The following is a 22375-nucleotide window of genomic DNA, read 5'->3' as shown; positions in this document are numbered from 1 at the left end:
TGTGATTGGCACAGTGGCTGCGTTTGGGAACAGTGGCGACAATTGATTGCACAGTGGCTGCGTGTGATTGGCACAGTGGCTGCGTGTGATTGGCACAGTGGCTGCGTGTGATTGGCACAGTGGCTGCGTGTGGCACAGTGGCTGCGTGTGATTGGCACAGTGGCTGCATGTGATTGGCACAGTGGCTGCGTTTGGGAACAGTGGCAACAATTGATTGCACAGTGGCTGCGTGTGATTGGCACAGTGGCTGCGTGTGATTGGCACAGTGGCTGCGTGTGATTGGCACAGTGGCTGCATGTGATTGGCACAGTGGCTGCGTTTGGGAACAGTGGCAACAATTGATTGCACAGTGGCTGCGTGTGATTGGCACACGCACGCCGCTGAAATGAACCGGCACGACCAACTGAATAGGGGGGGGGAGCGACGAGCACACAAAGTGACAGGAGGAAAGGGAGCCAGGAGCGCACTCGGCAGCCAGGCAGTCGGCACACAATGTGTAAAGTGCCGCTGCCCGTGGCCCCGCGCTGTGACAGTGAGTGACACACTGGCTGATTGCGCCCCCCTCCTGCACTAAATGGTAGCGCCCGGAGCACTCGCCCCTGCCTTGTACCGGCCCTGCCTACTGTTATCACCGCGGCGGGGAACATTACAGACAGCGTTCGTTTGAACAGCTGTTTTCCCCGCTGCGCATAGACACTCCCCCTTGGACGGATCTGTCCAATCGCGAGCAAGGGGGAGTGTCTATGTGACTCCCCCTTGCTCGCGATTGGACAGATCCGTCCAAGGGGGAGTGTCTATGCGCGGCGGGGAAAACAGCTGTTCAAACTAACGCTGTCTGTAATGTTCCCCGCCGCGGTGATTAACGTGGCAGCGGCGGCGATTTCGGCGGCGGCGGGGGGGGGGGCCGGATTAAAAGGTCCGCCGGGCCGTAGTTTGCCCAGGTCTGCTCTAGATGGAAAGAGTGCCCCTCGTAAAGTGAATAACTCAACACCAAGTTCACTATATGGACCCCTCATATATTTGTACATGTTGCTCAAAACCCCCTTATTCTCCTCTTTTCAAGAGTGAATAACTTAAGTTCCTCTAATCTTTCCTCATAACTGAGCCCCTTCATGCCTCTTATCAGTTTGGTTGCCCTTCTCGGCACTTTCTCCAGTTCTCCGATATCCTTTTTGAGAACTGGTGCCCAAAACTGAACTGCATATTCCAGATGAGGTCTTACTAATGATTTGTACAGGGGCAAAATGATTTCTCTCTCTGGAGTCCATACCTCTCTTAAGACAAGAAAGGACTTTTCTCCCTTTGGAAACCACAGCTTGGCATTGCATGCTATTACTGAGCTTCTGATCTACCAAAACCCCCAGATCCTTCTCCACTATGGATTCCCTCATTTGTACCCCCCCTAGTATGTATGATGTATGCATATTCCTAGCCCCCAAGTGCATAACTCTACATTTATCAACATTAAACCTCATATGCCACATAGTCGCCCAATTAGACAGAGCATTGAGGTCAGCTTGTAAATTGGAGACATCCAGTAAAGACGTTATTCAACTGCATAGCTTGGTGTCATCTGCAAAGACAGAAATGTTACTTTTGATCCCAAAACCAACATCATTTATAAAGGGACCCTTATTTTTTAATATCAACACTGAAAGTGAGAGATGGGGGTCCCAACACTGACAGTGAGATTTAACACACTACGCCATGAAGGACTCAAATGCAGCATCCGCCAAGAAAGCGCATGTACAGGCCCGTCTGAAGTTTGCTAATGAACATCTGACTGATTCAGAGGAGAACTGGGTGAAAGTGTTGTGGTCAGTTAAGACCAAAATCTAGCTCTTTGGCATCAACTCAAATAGCCGTGTTTGGAGAAGGAGCAATGCCTATGACTCCAAAAACAAAATTCCCACCGTCAAACATGGAGGTGGAAACATGATGCTTTAGGGGTGTTTTTCTGCTAAGGGGAATAGGACCACTTCACTGCATCAAAGGGACAATGGACAGGGCCATATACCATCAAATCTTGGGTGATAACCTCCTTCCTTCAGCCAAGGCATTGAACATGGGTCGTGGATGGGTATTCCAGCATGACAATGATCCAAAACACATGGCTAAGGCAACAAAGGAGTTACCAAACATCAGCCCCGAAACCTTAATGACTTGGAGAGTATCTGAAGAGGAGTGGGACAAAATCCCTCCTGAGATGTGTGAATATCTGGTGGCCAACTACAAGAAATGTCTGACTTCCTGTAATTGCCAACAAGGGTTTTGCCACCCAAGTACTAAGTCATGTTTTGCAAAGGAGTCAAATACTTATTTCACTCATTTAAAATGCAAATCAATTTATATCCTTTATTGTCTACTGCATTTTTCTGGATTCTTTTGTTCTGTCTCTCACTGTTAAAATAAACCTACCATTAAAATTATAGAATGATTATTTCTTTGTCAGTGGGCAAATGTACAAAATCAGGAGTAGTTCAAATACATTTTTCTCTCACTGTATGGATTATGTATACTGATTATTTTTTTTCACTTGACAGGATGTTCCGTTAGGGATTTATGCACTTTTTATGGATAGTGTAACACTTTCAGTTTGAATCTTTAATGTTGGTAAACTGAGGAGAAACATGTAAAGTTCACAATTGCAGATACCTGTAGGGAGTAGTATGATGCACAACTTCAGTTACTTAAAGGTTTGTTTTTTAAAAAACAAACATGTTATACTTACCTCCTCTGTGCAGTTGGTTTTGCACAGAGTGGCCCCGATCCTCCTCCGGGGTCCCTCAGCAGGGCGCTCTTGGCTCCTCCTGTGCTCGAGTCCCCCGTTGGAGAGCCGCTCTCCCTCAGGGGACTCATGTGGGCACGCTCCCGTGCCCTGCTCCTGCGTCTATTAACACAGACAGCAGGACTCGGCCCCGCCCCCCAGCTCCTGCGTCATTGGATTTGATTGACGGCAGCAGGAGCCAATGGCTTCGTTGCTATCAATCTATCCTATTGGTACCTGAGACAACTGCTGGAGCTGGTGTGCTCGTCCCCGTCGCTGGAAAGACCGGGTTCAGGTAAGTAAAAGGGGGGCTCTGGGGGGCAGCTGCAGCACAGGAAGTTTTTCACCTTAATGCATTAAGGTGAAAAACCTTGAGGGTTTACAACCCCTTTAAAGCGTTATAATTTTTATTGCAGTTTACCAATCATTCGATGTGGTGGCTGAATTTTTTTTAAAAAATTTGGCTTCATTTCCCTCTGTTTTCACATGGTAGTCTGGCCGTTAAATTTCCTCCTGTATTAGAGCACCTACATTCTGAATGGAGGTGCAACAGAGATGCCTTTTGGACAGCAGCACTGTCGGTCTAGGGGGAGCGTAGTTCTAGATGTACTAGCAGATTTAGATTCACTAACAAATTGAAGCCAAACCCCAGCTAACACTATATATGCAGTTACCGCAACAATTTTTTGTTCCTTTTGGAATAAAGGTTTTGCATAAATAAAAGCTAATTGTTATAAGCACGCCAGTTAGTGTTAAATGGTTTGTCTTAAACCTCTAACTGCTACATCTGCATGATAGCTTTTTATGCTGAAAACAACAGAGTTACTGGCCCAAACACCAGGTAAAAATAAATAAATAAATAAAAAAAGTCTAAAAAGAGATAATGAATTCAGCCGTCATATCTAAGAATTGGTAAACTGCAATATAATAAACTATTTGCTTTTGGGTTTAAAACCGTTTAGTTTCTCTTTCCATATTAAATCACCAAGATTATATCTATTATAGCTAATCATATAGTATATTTTGATTATATAGGTAATTCTGAGTGACTGCATGATGCAGCCGTCTCACCTGAGTGCACAAATACACCCACAGTTGACGTCAGAAGCCTCAAATGACCCATGTGCACGAGTTGCTATGCAGTGATATGCCTTAGACACTTAATGCAGGCTAGGGAAGATGCACCATAATAGCTCTTGAAGGTCAATTCAAAATATTTTCAGATTTAATCAATTTTTTTGAGTTTTAAAATGTTTACCACTTCAATACAGTGTACTGATAATGAGGTACTGACAGTCATTAGTGATGGGCACTGATTGGCATCTGGTTAGGGCACTGACAGGCGTTACTGATGGGCACTTTGATAAGCACCTTGGGCACTAACTGGCATTTTTAAAGGGTACTGACTGGCATCTGATGAACACTGATTTGCAGCTGTGGTGGGCACCTCTAATGAGGGCTGCGCTGATTATCAGCGCAGACTCCTCCCTATTAGCGCGAACAGAGGAAATCCATTTACTGGCACTTCCTGGTTACACGCTGTGATCAGCTACTATTGTTTACAGCTGATCACATGGTAAAGAGCCTACATCATAGGCTCTTTACCATGGCCGGAGTTGCGATGTGTCAGAGTTACACACCACCGATAGACGCGCTACGTCATCGGATGTCCAATCTGGATAAGGCAAACCACTGGAAGTGGTTAAACTGAGGACTTTATTACCTGCACATTTACCAAACATGTTTTACAAATAATAATTTAAAGGAACTCTACGGTAACGGCATACACCAACATTACACGTATGTAGGTTGCACCTTATTTTTTTTACAAACTGACACCTGAAAGTTGATGAGCTTTAAAGAGAACCATTTATTTTAAAAGACTGTGGAGTGGAATACTTGTGAATGCATAGAATAAAGTATACCAGTGTGTGAATGGGCCATGTCCAAGAAGTCCCATCTCACCTGGCTGAAGGCCTTCAATGTGTCCATTGACAATAAGTCAGCCTCCAACAAAGCTCTTGGGTGTCCTGATAGTATTGAGTATTGTGATGGACTTTTTACCTATATGTCAGTTTAATCCTCCCTGCTTGTTTAAGGCTGTTAATTGTAATTACTCTTCTGCAGCTAGCCCTGTTTCAAATGCATTGTGATGGACTTTTTACCTATATGCTTCAGTTTAATCCTCCCTGCTTGTTTAAGGCTGTTAATTGTAATTACTCTTCTGCAGCCAGCCCTGTTTCAAATGCATTGTGATGGACTTTTTACCTATATGCTTCAGTTTAATCCTCCCTGCTTGTTTAAGGCTGTTAATTGTAATTACTCTTCTGCAGCTAGCCCTGTTTCAAATGTTAATTGTTCTAGCCCTGTGTTTACTGGTTACTGTGATTAGATAAGTGGCTTGTGTTAATTATGGTGATTGCTTCCTTGTGATAATTATCTCTCTATATGCGGTGCCGAGCCGGCTAGCTACTGAGTAGTTCAAAGAAATATCTTTATTTCAAAGGAGCTGTATTGAAGACCCCCCACTGTGTGAGGGGGGGCGGAGATTTGTCATTGTAACAGTTGTAACCACATATAAACTCTGGTTTCTTACTATTAAAACTCTGTGTTATACCAGCATTAAGCCTTGGCTCATGTATGGGTGCTGCTGTGATTTCTTTTATGGGAAGAAGGGAACGTTGACGGGGATATCATACCGATACCGTCACAAGTATTGTCCCAAATTTTTCACAGTGGAATATAGCAAGTTTGGTCTCCGGGGGGGGGGGGATGATTTGTTATATGCAGCATAGCCAGTTGGCTAATACTTTCTAAAATATTTTAATATAATTGAGAGAAATTGGTCTCTGACTGGTTAGGGGGGACGGATATATGGGAATGAAAGTCCGAAGACAATTTTAATGATTTTGGTTCTGTCTGTCTGGAAATGCTTGTGTCAAGTCTCTAATTGGTGTATTTATTTTCTAAAATAAGACTCTTTACTATCTGGTTATTTTGGCCCTGTGGCCATGTTTGAAAAGAATACCACTTGTATAACATTTGTGAGCCATTCACAGATTGAGTCGTTTGTCATCTGTACTGGCATTCATGGTGAGTGAGTGAGAAACTTATATAGCGCAACACATGCGAACTGAATCGCCTCTGGGCGCTGTATCCATTCCATGAGAAAAACCCTTTGACCTGAAGGCCAAGTGGTTCAACTCCAATCGGATGGTGGTTGGTAGAGCGTTCCACAGTCGAGGTCCCTGGACTGCAAATCTTCGATCTCCTTTGAACTTGTATCTGGCTTTGGGTATCTTTAATAGATTTTGATTGGTGGATCGCAGAACGCGATTGGGGTTGTGAGCTTTTATTTTTTGGCATAGATATTGGGGGGCGTTTCCTTAAATACACTTATGCATTAGGCAGAGTGCCTTGAAAGTGGTTCTGTCGTTTACTGGCAACCAATGAAGGGATCTCAGTGAAGGTGAGATTGATTCCCATGTTTTTTTGCCGGTCACTAATCGAGCGGCCGTGTTTTGAACGACTTGCAGACGAGTGATTTGGTATTTGGGGAGTCCGAAATAGAGGGCATTTGCATAGTCAAGTCTGGAATTGATAATTGTTCCGACCACGACTGGAATGTCTTCTTTCAGGATAAAGGGGGTGAGTCTGCGTAGTAGGCGCAGCAGATGGTGCGATCCGCTGATTACTGACCCTATTTGTGCATCCATTGTCATGTCGGTGTCGAAAATGACTCAGACTTTTGACTTTGGTGCTAGGGGTGATCGTTTTACCCAGAATGGGTGGGGGTGTCCATGTTGTCACGGGATGATTTTTTCGGTTGGCGTGAAACAGGAGAAGTTCTGTTTTCGAACCGTTGAGCTTAAGATAACTCTTTGTCATCCAGTTTTCTATCAACGTAAGGCATTTCTCTAGTCCGAGATAATGATCCTTTTTGTTGCATATGCGAAAATACAGTTGTGTGTCATCTGCATAAGAGTGGTAAAGTAACTTCTGGTTACTGATGATTTAAAAAAGAGGGCAGAGATGGATATTAAACAGTACGGATGACAAAGGGGATCCCTGAGGGACTCTGCATGACACCGTGCGTTTTTCAGAAGTGAAAGGCCCCAGTTTCACCATTTGTGATCGGTTTTCCAAGAAGGTGGAGAACCAAGCTAAATCACATTCCGCGACTCTGGCCACTTCAGCTAGCCGAGTCAGTAGTAATACATGGTTTACAGTTTTAAAAGCAGCGCTAAGGTCCAACAGTACCAGAAGACAGGATTCTCCCTCGTCTGCCGCCTCTAAGGGCGTCATCCCATATTTTGAGCAGCGCTGTTTCTGTTCCGTGACGGGACGGATTCCCGATTTGAAACGGATCGAGTAATTTATGGGTGTCTAAATGATTTTCTAGCTGTTGTACAACGTCTTTCTCCATTACCTTGGAGAAGACATTTAGGCCTGTTATGGGTCGACGGTTGTTTGGGTCTTTGGGGTCGAGGGTAGTTTTTTTTTAGAATTGGTTTTATTATACCTTGTTTCAGCAATGTGGGCACCGTGCCCTCCTTGAATGATTGGTTTATGAGCTGCGTGATAGCAGGTGCCAATATATCGGCACATTCTTTCAGCAGTTTAGTGGTGATGATATCATTGGGCGCTGTGCTGTTTCGCAGAGTACCGATGATATTTTTAGTGGCATCGATGGAAATGAGTTTTAGAGTGAAATTAGTTGATTGCGGCGGTTTTATGTGGGTATTCAGTTTGTGATTTAGGGGGGGATTGATGAAGGTTCTATTTTGCTGAATACTTTAGGATTTTTTCAATTTTATTAATGAAATAATCCGATAATTCGTTGCAGAATTCTTGTGAATCAGAATTGGGGGCCTCTAAACAAGCTGGGTTCATAGTCTTGAGTGACCAGCTTGAAGAGTTCGCGGGGGCGGTTTAGGGCATTTGCGATGATGTTGGAAAAGTGATTTTTTTTTGGGCCATAAAGACTTCTTTGTGGTATTTCTTGGTTATTGACTTATAAATGGTGTGGTTTTCCTCTGAAAAGCTTATTTTCCAAGCAGCTTCCGCTCTTCTATGCTCTTGCTTTAGCAACGACAGCTGGTCATTAAACCAGCTGGAGTTGTTTTTCCGGATGCATGTTTTGCGTTTTGGTGCTACTAAGTTGGCTGACTGTAGTAGTGCCTTGTTGATGGCGTAAAGTGTTTCTGTGGCTGTTTGCTGTTGTTGGATTCTTTTTATTTTGTTCCCTAATGTAGTTTGGAAGAGTTCCAAGTGGAGCTTCTTCTGAGATCTAGTCCAGTGAGTTGTCACCGGTTTTATAGTTTTTTTTGAGGGGGCGTTTTTGGTAATTGTGAATTTAATAGCATGGTGATCTGTCCATGGTTGCGGCTCATTTTCCAGGACGTTGATTTCAAAGTCTTGTTTGAAAATGAGATTGAGCGTATGACCTGAGGTATGAGTAGGCCCATTTACTAGTTGCTGCAGACCTAATCCTTCCAGATGGTCAATGCAGGCGTCGGCGACGGGGTCCAGTGAGGAGTTGGCCCAGAGGTTGAAATCCCCAAGCAACAATTCTCCCAGTTTTCCCATATACCATGTTTGGTATATGGGTTTTGTAATGAGCTTTTGTTCAGTTTTCATGTGCATGACTTTAAGTGTTTCTTTTTGGAACTTAGGGAGAGAGAGAGGCCAGTGGGTGGTCAGAAAAAGTTGTAGAACTGATATCTGAAGTGGAAATCTGGAAACAAGTGGGTTCTCTTTGTTCAAAAAAGTAAACTATGGAGTAATTTCTACAGACTGAGAAGTAATAAGTATAGTCCCCATCTTGGGGATAAATAATTTTCCAAACCCCTATGAATTGATGGACAATCTGGCTCTTAGTATGTTAGTCCTTCTGGATTTATAATTTGGCGTGAGGCATAATAAACCATATGAAAGCTAAGATTTTGTAGTTGAGGGAAGGCCACCTAAATGTGCATTCTCCAGAGTTAATGCAGGAACATGAACCATTTTGAAGGGGAATACATGCCCCACACACATACTAGCAAGTGCATATAAAAGTCATTGCAAATAACCGTTAGAGGTAGTCTACCTCAAGCCTCGTACACACGCATGGTTTTCTCGGCCAGAAACGGCAAGAAAACTGCTGGCAGAGCTTTTTGCTGAGAAAACCGTTTGTGTGTGTGTTTTTTTGTCGAGAAAATTGCCTGGAATCTAAACGAGAAAAATAGAGAACCTGCTCTCTATTTTCTCATCGGATTCTCAATTTTCTTGTCGGGATTCTCATGTATGAGACGGGAGCGCTCCTTCTGGTAAAACTAGTGTTAGTAATGGAGATGGCACATTCGTCACGCTGTAACGTACTGAAAAGCACGAGGCTGAAAAGCGCGAATCGTCTCTCACCAAACTTTAATTAACACGCAGTAACACAAGATTAACAAAAGCAGCCCAAGGGGTGGTGCCATTGGAATCGAACTTCCCAGTTATACTGCCTTCGTACGTGTTGTATGTTGCCCGTGTGTACAAGGCTTAAGTAAATGCAGAGGTCTAGGTATGGAAGTAGATGGGGGGGGGGGAGGATGGGACAGAGTGTCAGAAAAGGAAAGGACACGGATGGAAAGACAAATTAATAGAAGTGGCAGGTGAATTGGGACGTGAAGTAGATTGAACTGGGTATGAATATGTGGGTGAAAGCAAGGCATGGGACTGAGAGGGTGGTAGAGATATTAGGCAGTCGGCAACACCACCAAGGGAAAGGGGGAATGAACTGGGTGTAAAGTAAATGTATTATTTTAAACTACATGTGAATAGTATTTGGCAGCAATTTTAATAAATGACCGGAGAAGCAACGTTATGACAGTATTCTGCAAACAAAATGCAGTTTTGGACTTTCTCAGTTAATATATGTATTTGTCAAAGCTTGCGCTGATTTATCTAATTTTAACAATTCCACTTTTCAAGCGCAGCCTTTTCTTTCTAGTGTGGGAAATAATTTGTTTAGACCATTGTTATCTTGTTTCATATTATTTAGCTGTCTTTGTGTGAAGGGCAGTTTACACTTTGAGTCTGCCTTTTATAGAAGGTGGTTTAGAGAAACGCACATATCTTGTTCACTTGGTCTGGTGGGTCCCCCAACAGTGTAGGGCTGCCATTGAGATATAGGATAGAGAGTCGTCATCTCTGCATTCTGTGGGGGCGCTGGGCACTCTGCCTTTCTCTGGACTGAGCATGGTTACATCGTTAATTTGGTTGAAAAAACGTCCATCTAGTTCAACCAACAAAAAAAAAAAAAAACTCAAATAGAAAACACCCTTATACAGTACATTATCCAATACCCACATTTGATCCAGAGGAAGGCAAACCCCCCCCCCCCCCCCCCCGAATAAAGCAGTGTGTATTCCTGGTGGTTTTCATCCAAGCTTTGCTTGGGTAAAAGGGAGGGCGAGTGTTGAATGCCTGCTGATTTGATCTTTCAGTAGGCATAGAGTGAATAATGTGGTGTATCCAGGTTCGGTTGCCTGATGGGAAGACAGTACCTCTGCTGCATGTCTCAAACCTGTACATTCTCTGGAGGCCACAGGAACTTTCTGGATGCCACTAGGTATGGAATGGAGCTTTGATGTGGAGCAAGCTGGTTCTGATCATGCCACATAAAGACCCTCATCTCCTCCTGTTTGCGATAGAAATCGGGCTGAAAAGGTAGTATGACCCAATAGCTCAGAAAAAGCACATCTTTACTCTTTCATGCATTGGTAAGAGTTCCGACAATGCAGTTTATTTATGGATTGACTTTGTTTTTAATTTTTTCCAGTGGTTGAATGCAATGGGCATGAGATAAACATAATAAATATAAGGTGAAGACATAGGTGGTGCTACGCAGGGAGAAACAATGTGCATAGAAACAAACACTGTGGGGAAAAAAAGTCTAATTGTCTATTAAAAAAAACAAAATAAAAACTACACCTGCAAAACTGAGCCTCCTTTTCTACATTTTAAGACGTTTATTGATGCCAATATAATGTTAATAAAAAGCACTTCATGAAAATTTATTTTGTATGTAACCATTTGCACCAGTGCACTAAATAAACACTGTCTATTTTAATTTGTGCAGCATATTAAATCATCGTAAGGAAAATGCCACCCACAAGAAAATGTGTTTATTTTGTGGTTGTCTCTGAACCAGGTTACTTTGTCACAGGCATTTGTAGAAACAATTCTGTTAGACCAGGATCTTTGCCAGTATACGTTTATAATTTTCTGACTCACTGTCAAGTAAAGATCAAACCACTTACTGTGTAATAAGCAAACTTCCGGTAATTCTTATGTTGTGATATAAAGAAAAATTCAGCGCTGGAATAATAAACACAAAAAACAAAAGATTGCAAGCCAGCACTCAGGATAAATTCAAATAAAAAGTCCCAGAGTCAAATAGTGAAAAAATAGTGCAGCGCAAATAAAATCTAAGACAATATAATAATAATTTAAATATTGAAGAAAGTCCATATAGTGCACAAGTGAAAAATCCAAATAGTGCTCCAATGTAAAGTGATTGAGTGCAGTAAATCAGAAATTCTGTGATCCACAGGTAAAGAATCCTCCACCGATTAACTAAATAGATAGTTGGCCTCTCACCTCAGCCATTCGACCATGGCTAGGTCACAAAGCGTTTTACACCTCCCAGGTGTGAGCAAGAAACCTTTAAATCCCAATAGGCAGACAGCTACCAGCAACTCAGCTCAGCCAATATCCAGGTCAGCAGGAGGGTATATGTGAATGAGAGAGGAAACAGACTAGTGCTCTCTGTCTGATATAACTAGATATTTATTGAAAAACAGGTAACAACTTACAATTAGTGGCACTCAAAGCCGAGTGTGAAGCATCAATAGCGTATATCAGAGCTGCAGGCTTCCGATTCTATGATCTGTTCACACACCAGCATGTGAGACGGCGAGCGCGGGTGACGTCACGTAGCTCCTCCTGGGAGGTGTAAAACGCTTTGTGACCTAGCCATGGTCGAATGGCTGAGGTGAGAGGCCAACTATCTATTTAGTTAATCGGTGGAGGATTCTTTACCTGTGGATCACAGAATTTCTGATTTACTGCACTCAATCACTTTACATTGGAGCACTATTTGGATTTTTCACTTGTGCACTATATGGACTTTCTTCAATTCTTATGTTGTCCCTGGTTGCTGTAACTGAGTACGAGTGTCTTAAAACGCAGTTGAACGCCAAGTACTACATTTATTTGACCTATTAGTCACCTGGGATTTATGACTGTGTAGAATTTACTGTAAACTCTTTTCTTTCTGTTCAGGAGGAGGACGATGTCCTGGAAGAAAATTTGGACAAGGATGAAGCCATTCAGCCTCAAGTTGGGGAATTGTTTGGGGAAAAACTACTCACCACAGAATATCTGGGAGTAAGTCAAGATATTTCCTCTTCACTGTCTGTCAGATGCCTCTGAAAAGTGATCTGAGTGCAGATCAATTTTCAGAGGAGCAGCAGTCTTTGATGCATGTAAACAAGCCCTAAATGATTGCTATGTGCAACTTTTTGTGTTTTTTTTTTTGTTTTGTTTTTCATACATCAGATTATTTTTTATTTATTTGCTTGTACTACAAGCTGAGCAAATAAAGCAGAAATTGCAGATACAAAGTAATGCATAAAGGCCCTACAGCCATTTAAAGCTTTTTTTTTTTTTAACATTACATTTTTTATTTAGTTATCAGAACATAAAATAACAAGTAAAGACATTAAGAAAAGTATAACCGGATTCACACCATTACAGTTGAGTAGTATAGCAAATGCTTTTTTGATAAATACATTAAGTCAGTATAATAATCATGAATAATCCTTCAAATTAATTTCTTTAAATTCAGTTTCTAGCTAGTAAACCTCCAAGAATAAACCTATTCACCCCTAGGGGAGCAAACTGTGAACAGGTCTATTCTAACATGAATAAAGAAAAGAGAGAATAAGATGTCATCAAGTAAATCCATGTATTCTAGCGAGTCAAACCAAATCAATCAGGAAATGAAATCAGCATAAGTCTCTGCAAGGAATAAGTGATACCAACAGGCTACCTGGTGGTAGTTAAGAATGAGCGTACAAGTCTTTTAGTGCTGTAGATGCTTTAGGATGCATGATCCATACATGCCAGTGCTTCTTAAAGTGAATTACGTTATAATTTTTAAGTGCTAACAGTAATTCGTAGTATGCCTGGGTGTTGACGCCAAGAATGGCATCACACAGGTTAGGGGCCTCAATTGATTTCCTCATTTTCGTTCTGGTCTAGCCGCTAGAAGAATATTCGCCACTAATATTCTGTATTGAAATGGGAAAGTGTCATGGTTGATCCCTAAAAGGGCCATAGCAGGTGATAGTTTTAACAAGTTGCCTGTGAGAGAGGCAATAAAGGTGGATATCGAGTTCCAGAAACTGGTCAGATTTTTGCAATATTTAAAACTTTTTATTAATGGTTATAATAGACATTTATATTCTGGTAAATATGTTTTCAAATCGAAGTGCATTCATAATTCATTTTATCTCTGCAGATCATGACTCATACTCTTAAAGTAAAAAAGAGAATGTTTTCTGGTATACTACAGAGTGTTGATGAACCATTACAAAGACCGGTCACCCCCAGCCGTCATCGGGCTGTGTATACAATGTATGTACCCTTACACATTGTGTAATCATTTTCCTTTCTACCTGTATCAGTCTCAGTCTCTGCTGAGTAAGCTACTTTCATTAAAGAGTCACTGCCTCCTTGCCCTTTCAGATCAAAATGACTGTGACTTTGCAAAGGAACCCCCAACCAATTGATTCTCACCTTACTGACTCTCCCCAGCACTAAAATCTCTATTGTTTGCTGCTAGGGTCGTGATATCACTCTTTGTCATATGACGCTTCTGGTGCCTAGTGATTGACTGATAGAACCCAGCACAGTCACATGCCCTGAATAAGTGAGATGGCAGTGTCTCTCCTTTAAAGCCCTACAGCCCAACCTCCAGCCCAAGGGCCACATTCGGTCCTTTTTGGTATATGTCATGCTGCCCTCAGACCTCAGCAGTCTGTAGTGGGAACTTTGATTAGGGTGATAGCATTGATCTCCTGTCATTGAGCTTCCTGACATTCAGTAACTGCCTGCCAATATTGGAGGTACAGGCAGACAGCTACACAGACAGTCTGCAGGACCATGGCATTGCACCTGCTGATTGTGGATGCAATGTTTTGCAGACTCCTAACAAAAAATAAAAATAATAAATGCATATATTTATTTTTTTACCTGCAAAAAAGTGCATTTATTATTTTTTTGTAAAGGTGAACTCATGCTTTAAACTATTCCCCACCTCTCAATCCAAAACGAAAAAAAAAGTTAGGACACAGATGTACAGTATAGTGTATTGGGATGACACCCATTTTATACACAATCAGCTGTAACTTTGATTACCCACTTAATTATTGAGTATGTCCCCCTTTTGCCTCCAAAACAACCCTGGCCCATCAAGGCATGGATACTACTGTGTTTCCCCAAAAATAAGACCTACTGCGATTTTTGGGAAGGGCTGCAATATAAGCCCTACCCCAAAAATAAGCCCTAGTGTAGAGTGCTTGTGTGTATAGTGTATTCACTACTCTGTTGCAGTAGTGTATAGTGTAGACTGTGTGTTTCTGTGCGATACAATTGTCAAGTACTTCCGGCATAGCGCCACTCTGCAATCAGCTGATCTCCTGCTACTCTCCTCCCAGCTGTCAGCGGGGGATTTCGCCGCCCACACCCCCTCTACAGTGCTCGGAGCAGGGAGGAGAGGTTCAGCAGGCTATGGAAGTGGCGAGCTGCACTCAACTGATCTCCCCCTCTCTGAGATGACACTCTGTGCTGGGGGTTAATAGTGCGTCCGCTGACACCAGTGATGGGGGTTAATAATGCGTCCGTTGACACCATTACTGTTTTTGAAGTTTGCATGCGGCCGCCCATGGGATATGAAAACTTGCCTTGTGGCCCTCAGGTAATTTGAGTTTGAAACCCCTGTCTTAGATGGTAGGTTTGTTTGAGCAGTGTCATCCCTTTTCTCCTGTATCCTGTTTCTTAGAAAAGCCTCATTTGGTGTACTTTGCCAATATAGTCCTGCTTTATTTATATTACTTTTATATCCTTATACATTATGTGCAGTGTATTTCTATACCACTCACTGCAGACAACAAGCAATGTGTAACACACCTGTGACTAATGTTAATACTGACAATAGCAAATAGAACCACTCTGGTGCTAAAATGGGAACAAAGGTAGAGAGAACGGCTGTAGCAAACAATCATGTTTAATTTCCTGGGACAATTTAATCTTGTTGGCTACTATGGATATTGAATGTATTGCATTCATTTAAAGTAACTATCAAAAGAACAGTACAGGTTGCCATTGCAAACCTTCTTGTAAAACTGTTAGATGCTTTGCTATCATACTGATCTAACTTCCTGAGTTCTGGCCTAGAAGACGTACACAGATTTGACATGTTGTCTTCTCTTTGACATTGCTGCGAGCATGATAGTCAATGCTTTATGATCTTATGTTTGGGGTTTTCATCTCTTCATGAAAGCTGTTTACTGCTTTTATTCATTCATTTTCCCCTATACATTTTTTAGGCCAGAGAATGTGGCCTCACCCTTGATTCCATCAAACAACTTTAGAATTCTGAAAGAATCTTTAAATTCAGCAGTAAGACCTCCTACGCGATGTGGTAGCCGCCCTTCTACTGCTGATTACAGTGTGGCATCAGTGTGTAAGTAAAATTGATAACAAAATATGTTGAAACTTAACTTCAGCTAAAAAGTTTTTTGTGTTTTACTCAGCCCTGGTAGGCAACAAAATACAAGTGTGCCCTTAGAATTGATAAAACATAAGAATAGCTCATTTATAAAGAGAGCTACTGGAAATGTAAATGCCTATAGTTTCCAATCAGATTACTAGTCTGTCCTGTTTTAAAAATAAATTGGAACTTAATCTTTCTTTAGTATTGATTAGTCTGCATTTCATGAAATCTGCTTTGTACAGGTGCACTCTGAGTCTCACTGAAACACTAACATCTTTATGTTTTCGAGGAAGGAACACCACATACAATAATGACACGACACTAGTCTTTGGTCACCATAGCAAGAAGAAGCAATTGGTAAAATGTGAATGTTTAGTGTCACTGTTTACCATTCCACCAAGGACAAAACCATTCCGGTGTAAAACAGCTGTTTGGAGGCCTGTTGTCTTTTTTGTGTTGTTCATTATTGCAGACATCGCTGCCAGTGTCCGCTGTGTGACCCTGGAACCAGTGGAGCACATGTGCAGATGTTCAAAGAACTTTACTTTGACCAAAATCTTTTGTAGACCAACCAGGAAATCAGACTATTTTCCTGTATCTTTCACAGGAAACTAGCTGTGCATAGATACCCTACTTTGCTGTTTTTATTATTGCAAACAACCAGCATCTTCTGACGGCACAGTATGCAAGATCATTTCTAATAAACTAAAAAGATATTATAAATGGAGGTGAAATTAGATTTAATAGTAAATAAGTATGTCTGAATTTTCCAAATATTGTTATGGCTAAAGGGACATTATATTATTTATAATACATCATCGTATGGATTTAAAAACTTAAATTCACAGTGCATACTTACGGTACTTCACCCTTTTTCCCCTGGAACACAGTGGGGGTTATTTACGAAAGGCAAAGCCACTGCAGGTACAATTGGAAGTGCAGTCGCTGTAGATCTGAGAGGAAGATCTGAAATGAGGGGGAAGCTCTGCTGATTTTATCATCACATCACGTGCAAGCTAAAATTATGTTTATTTTCCTTGCATGTCCCCCTCAGATCTACAGCGACTGCACTTCCAAGTGCATCTGCAGTGCACTTTTGAAGTGCAAAGTGTATTTGCCTTTTGTAAATAATCCCCATTCTCTTTGAGATTGCTGTAAAACAAAAAGAAACCGCTCTCTTTAGGTATTTAGATCTGTTGAGCTGCCAAAGTAGACTGTAAGGTATGAGTCAAAACTGACCCCATTTCCCCCCCATCTACACTTTCGAGGTGGTAGTGAGGCTCCAGCATAGAAGATGAATAGAAATTCGTAGTGATTTCAGTTACAAAAACACATCAGTCTTTATTAACCGCTTGTCAACTATGTAGCACATATTCTATAGGAAAAGTAGGCCTTAGCGCCCAGCCGCCTCAGATATGCATTTACTCGGCCTGAGATTCTGTGCTGGAGTGTACTTCCTGCATGTTATACATAGAGATGACAACCACCGACTAGCCTTCGCAGGAAGGTGCACATTGAAGGGCAATGCATTACACAAACATACAAAAAATTCCCAGCACACTTGGCTAGCTGACCTTGTCTAACAATTCATATTAAAAACAGATTTTAGTTTTAGTTGCACACATTTGCAAATATATGTGGACGCCACAGTGCCTACGTCAAGATTCATCTGTATATTGTGGGCCTAACTCTATATTTTTAAGAGTCTCCAAGTTGGAGCATATATAGCTGGGGTCTCCAAACTGTTCAAACAAAGGGCCACTTTATTGTCCCTCAGACTTTAGGTGGGCCGGATTGTGGAGAGCAGGGGCAGAAAATGTCACGGGCCAAGCATCAGTGAGAATAAATATGGCCTCAGGGTTGGTGGGAAATTGGAGGCGTATTCCCCCTATTAATAGGAGGAATAGTATCCCATCATTGGTATCGGTGAAAGATATAGTGTCCTATTGTTGGTGTCAGTGGGAGGAATAGTGCCTAATATCGGTGGGAGGAATTGTGCCCCAAGGGCTGGATAAAGGCTAGCAAAGGGCAACCTCTGGGCCACAGTTTGGAGACCCCTGATATATAGCATTAGCTAAATTAAGGACAGGTTTGGGTTAGTCCTCTGCATTGTGTATGAAGGCTGTTGGGAACTGCAAGCACATATACTCCTATACTTGTATTGTCCGGATAAGACAGAGTTAGTGAAGTCAGGCTGCACATGCTCAGTTTGGTGTGTATTGCTAGAGCTTTTTTTGGGAGAGTGCATGTGATTGGCACAGGGCCAATCGGATCTGTCCAAACAGAGGGTCAGGGTCCTGCTTCCTGATAGGACAGCCAGTGCAGTATGAAAACTCCCCCTACAATCTTTAACCAAACACTGATGGAAGTCACAAGACTGCTAAATACTGCTGGTGAGAAAGGGTATTTGGCAGTTTATATTTACTAAAATGATTGCATTTCCATGTTCGGTGTACTATGGAAGACCAGATATAGTGAATGCAGGGTCCTAGGTTTAGTAACACCTTAAGATCTGTTTCCATGAGCTATACACCTCTTAGGTTCACTATACCAGTACTGAGCTACAGCCCCATCCTCAGCTGCAGTTCATAAAACTCTGTTCCAACGTAGATACCTCATTTCCAGTTCAAGAATTAGAAACCGCGGTACCCAGTTTTCCTTATTGTAAAGCAATAATGGTGTGTGTGTGTGTGACAATATGGTGAGGCTCTGCTCCCAATCCTTTTTACAAACCTTCAATGGGGCATTCACTTCAGGATTGATACTTCATTCTATATATAGTTGTGCTCATAAGTTTACATACTCTGTCAGAATTTATGGTTTCTTGGCCATTTTTCAGAGAATACGAACGATAAACACAAAAACTTTTCTTTCACTCATGGTTAGTGTTTGACTGAAGCCATTTATTGTCAATCAATTGTGTATACTCTTTTTAAATCATAATGATAACAGAAACTACCTAAATTACACGATCAAAAGTTTGCACACCCCAGTTCTGAATACCGTGCATGGCCCCCTTTACCATCAATGACAGCTTGAAGTCTTTTGTGTTATTTGTTTGGTGAGGCTCTTTCTCTTCTCATATGGTAAATCTGCCCATTCCGCTTGGCAAACAGCCTCCAGTTCCTGTAAATTCTTGGTTGGTCTTGCATGAACTACACATTTGAGATCTCCTCAGGGTATGTAAACTTATGAGCACAACTGTATGAGGCTGCTATTGTAGTGATACAAAAGTTATGAAACTGATATGCAACAGGATAGCAGGCATCCATAGGTTACTGACAATTTTAGCAATAGACTTGCAGAACACCTTGAAAAAAAACATCTATTATGTAACACTGACTTCCGTTCCTGAAGTTAGAGTTATCTTTCCCTATTGGCGTAGAACTGTAATAAGTCACTTACCACTAGAAGGGTGAGCTAGTGCTTTGACTTCAAGAACTGAATCCCGTACTTGCCTGTTGGATTGCCCAGGGTTTCAGGGCTCCTGGTTTGCTCTGCGCAATTGCTAAAGGAATGCTTAGGCATCTTTGGGTTCCTACAGTTTTGATACCTATATCCAACTTCCATCCTGAATGCAACAAGAGTTCTCTTATCGTCCATGGACGGACACAGCTCCTTAAATCTTGACAAGTGGGTTATGTTCCCTGTTTACAGGAGAGGACTAGGCAGAAACATGTTAAATAGTTAAATACATGTTACATTAACAGAGTTGAACAGCCCCGCCCAGGGGGCGGTCCCTCCAGACATAACCCTCCTCACTGCAGCTTGCAGCCTCAGTTTCGTTCTGCCTAGCAAAGGAGAAGGACGTATGGCTCCCTTTGGGCCCAGCGCCCTGAGGAGAAATTTTATTTTATTTTACTTTACTTTTTCTTGAAGAATCTTCTTTCAACTGTTGGCTGAGAGACAGGCTGGATATTATAGATCCTTGTAGTCTACTCAGTCCGACCAGCAAGCGTGGGCACACCTTTGCAAAGAGGCTTGGTCTGCCACGCCATACCTCATGACTCCTGAGGTGGCCGGTGAGCTTTGCTCCGAGGTCCACATATGACTGAGCTGTGGTGTTGTCTCAATCACAGTGGACCGGGCCGACAGCTACCTCCATTGCGGTTGTAGGTCTGTCAGGAATGCGTCAGCGAGTCCTCGCTCGGACGGGTAAGTACAGTCCCTCCTGCTTCGGTGGGTTGGTACAGCTGGGCATTCCTGGGGTTCGGGGGTCCCTTCCCCTTACTTCCCTGCTCCTTTCCCTTGCTGCATTGCTAACATTGCTGCTGTCAGGGGGGAGGGGGCCTTCCTGAGGGGACTGTGTTATCTGGCCTGTGTTTTCCTTTTTTGTATTGGGCTTTCCTGTGAGGTAAAAAGCCTTGTGATGAGCACAGATGTTTATGATTATACTTCAGCAGACGCTGACTGATTGGTGACACCTGTAATGGTTTTGCTTTTTATGCTGTATCTGTGACTTGTCCTTAAATAAAACAGCCCTAGGAGGCTTTTCCTGTTTAAACACAGGTCCCTGCAAAAGTTACCTCACGGTTCTTTTCCTCACAGGCAGCGCTGGGCAGTCTCCTCCTGAGGGAGTCCCCTGGTTACCCCTGGTCAGCGCAGCAAGTGGGTGAGGGGCCCTGAATAGGGCTCTAGGAGCTTTTGTCTATTTGTATGGACAGGTGTGCATATTATAATACACACTATGTAAATATTGGAGTCAGTATCTGGGTCCTTCCCCACATGCTGGTGGTGGCAGCAGGTGTTAGCACCTGTGATTCCCACAGAGTTTTTATTGTCTGTGGGTAGCCTACTTCAAGGTGGTACAGTATTCCCAGTTCCACACCCTGGTTTTCCAGTGGAACTACTGTCCAGGTGGTAAAAATCTCTTGTCTCTGAAATCATTAGATTCCTGTGCGCCACCTAGTCAGAGTCTCTCTGAGTTGGTGACAGAGATTCCCGACTCTTCGGTCCGGGAAGTTGTTCCTTCCTTCCAGTGGTCGGTGTTTACGACGAATGCCAGCTCACGGGTTGTGAACCTGGAGGTTCACAAAACTGGGGATCCATTTAGCTTATAGCTCAGTGGTAGTGTCAATGCCTTCCATACCCTTCTTAAAAAAAAAAAAAAAGGTCCAGTCGGCCCTGAGTCGCTGGACTTGCGTGGACCTATGACCACACCTCCTTGAATGTGTCTGGTCTCGGTAGCTACCCAGGGTCGGGCCTGGCTAGTGCCTGGTGGAAGACCGCCTGGGAATACCAGGTGCTGTCTACTGTTCATTGTCCTACTATTTTAGGCGATCAGGCTATGCTTCTCCTTGTGGTCGACCAATCTGGTTTCAGCCGGACAACGCCACGGCCGTGGCTTCAGTCTACCATCAGGTATGCCGGCAGGCAGACTACTGGAGTCGCCAGATGCTGGACCAGGGCGACTGGTCTTTGTGCTTGGGGTGTTTCGGCTCCCTTGCAGGAGGTGAGCCTCACATGGCATGGATCTCCTGGCAGCTTGTCTCCGCCGCAAGGGTGTCAGTTAGTGGCCAGGTCTAGTGATCTTGTACAGACGCGTCAGTCGCGCTGGTGGCCCTGTGGGGTCTGTATCGGTGATTTTTTGCCATTCCTCCATGGTAGTTGCTTCCTCGGCCGCTCCACAGAGTGGATGCTGAGGAGATCCCGATGATTCTAATCGCTCCAGATTACTCTCGGCGTCCTTGGTACGCTGATATCGGGCGCCTGGTAGCGGAGGCACCCTGGCGATTGCCAGGGCAGGAGGTTCCTGTCTCAAGGTCCCATACTTCCTCCTGTTGTACAGTCACTGACTTGCTTAACATGGTTATTGGAAGCCAGACTTTAGGTGACCAGGGTCTGTCTGACTCGGTCATCTCAACAGGGCACCGTAGTCTTCTTCCGGAGGATCTACCGTCGCACCTCTCTTGGTGCGAAGGGATGGAGTGACGTCCACGGGCGTACTTTCAATGTCCAGGGTCCTGCTGTTTTTAAAGCTTGGATTGGATCTAAAAATTGCTTAAAGCACCGTTTGGGGGCAGATTTCAGCCTTGGCTGTGTTCTTTTAGTGGCCTTTTTGCGGCCCGTTCCCTGGTGGGTCCCCTTTTTTTGTGTGCAAGGGGTTTGTCATATACTTTCCCCTCTTGGCCCATCTCTTCCCCCATGAGTTTTGACTCTGGTGCTCTCGGTTCTTCAGGAACCTTCCTTTTGGAAACATCAGAGAGATTTTCTCTTGACACTATCTCAGAAGGTGGCCCCTTTAGTGGCCTTTACCTCTGTTAGAGGGGTTTCTGAGTTGGCGGTCTTGTCTTGCAAGCCGCCATGCTTGATCCCCCATAAGGATTAGGTGATGGTGCGCCCGCGACCTTCCCTTCTTCCGAAGGAGGTTTCGGCCTTTCATACTTTAGGCGTGGTACGCGCTTTGCGGGTATACCAGCCTACTACGGCTCCATTTCGGAGCTTCTGACTCTCTTTTGTGTCGGTGTCTGGTCCACAAAAGGGCCTGGCGGTCTCGTCGACCACCATTTCTCGGTGGATCGGGCAGGCCGTCATACAGGCCTATGCTCCTAAGGGCGGGCCCCCCTTTCCGGTCACGGCACTTTCGACCAGGGCAATTGGTGCTTCCTGGGTTTTTTTTTTTATTTTTCCCGACATCATGCGTCGGTCTCACAGGTGTGCGAGGCGGCGATTTGCTCGTCCGTTCACGCTTTTTCCAGAATTTACATGGTTGCTGTGAGTGCATCTTATGATGTTTTTTTCAGCCGCTAGTTTTTGCCGGCGGCTGTTTAAAGTTGCACCTCCTCCGTTGAGGAGCT

The 22375-nt window shown here is 43.3% G+C and overlaps 1 protein-coding gene across 4 annotated transcripts in view; it reads left to right on the top strand.

The window, feature by feature from the left end:
• ARMC9 (armadillo repeat containing 9) overlaps positions 1 to 22375 on the top strand; it is a 193711-nt gene that overhangs the window by 162989 nt on the left and 8347 nt on the right. For all 4 annotated transcript variants that reach the window (XM_040349711.1, XM_040349710.1, XM_040349712.1 and 1 more), the window contains 3 exons: positions 12083 to 12187; positions 13323 to 13438; positions 15412 to 15548. In XM_040349711.1, the coding sequence (XP_040205645.1) occupies positions 12083 to 12187; positions 13323 to 13438; positions 15412 to 15548 (358 nt within the window). The remainder of the gene's footprint in view (positions 1 to 12082; positions 12188 to 13322; positions 13439 to 15411; positions 15549 to 22375) is intronic.

This window comes from Rana temporaria, chromosome 4, assembly GCF_905171775.1.
Source record: "Rana temporaria chromosome 4, aRanTem1.1, whole genome shotgun sequence".
Classification (NCBI taxonomy): Eukaryota; Metazoa; Chordata; class Amphibia; order Anura; family Ranidae; genus Rana; species Rana temporaria.
Note: the sequence above shows the minus strand (reverse complement) of the source record. Positions and strands in the feature narration are given on the sequence as shown.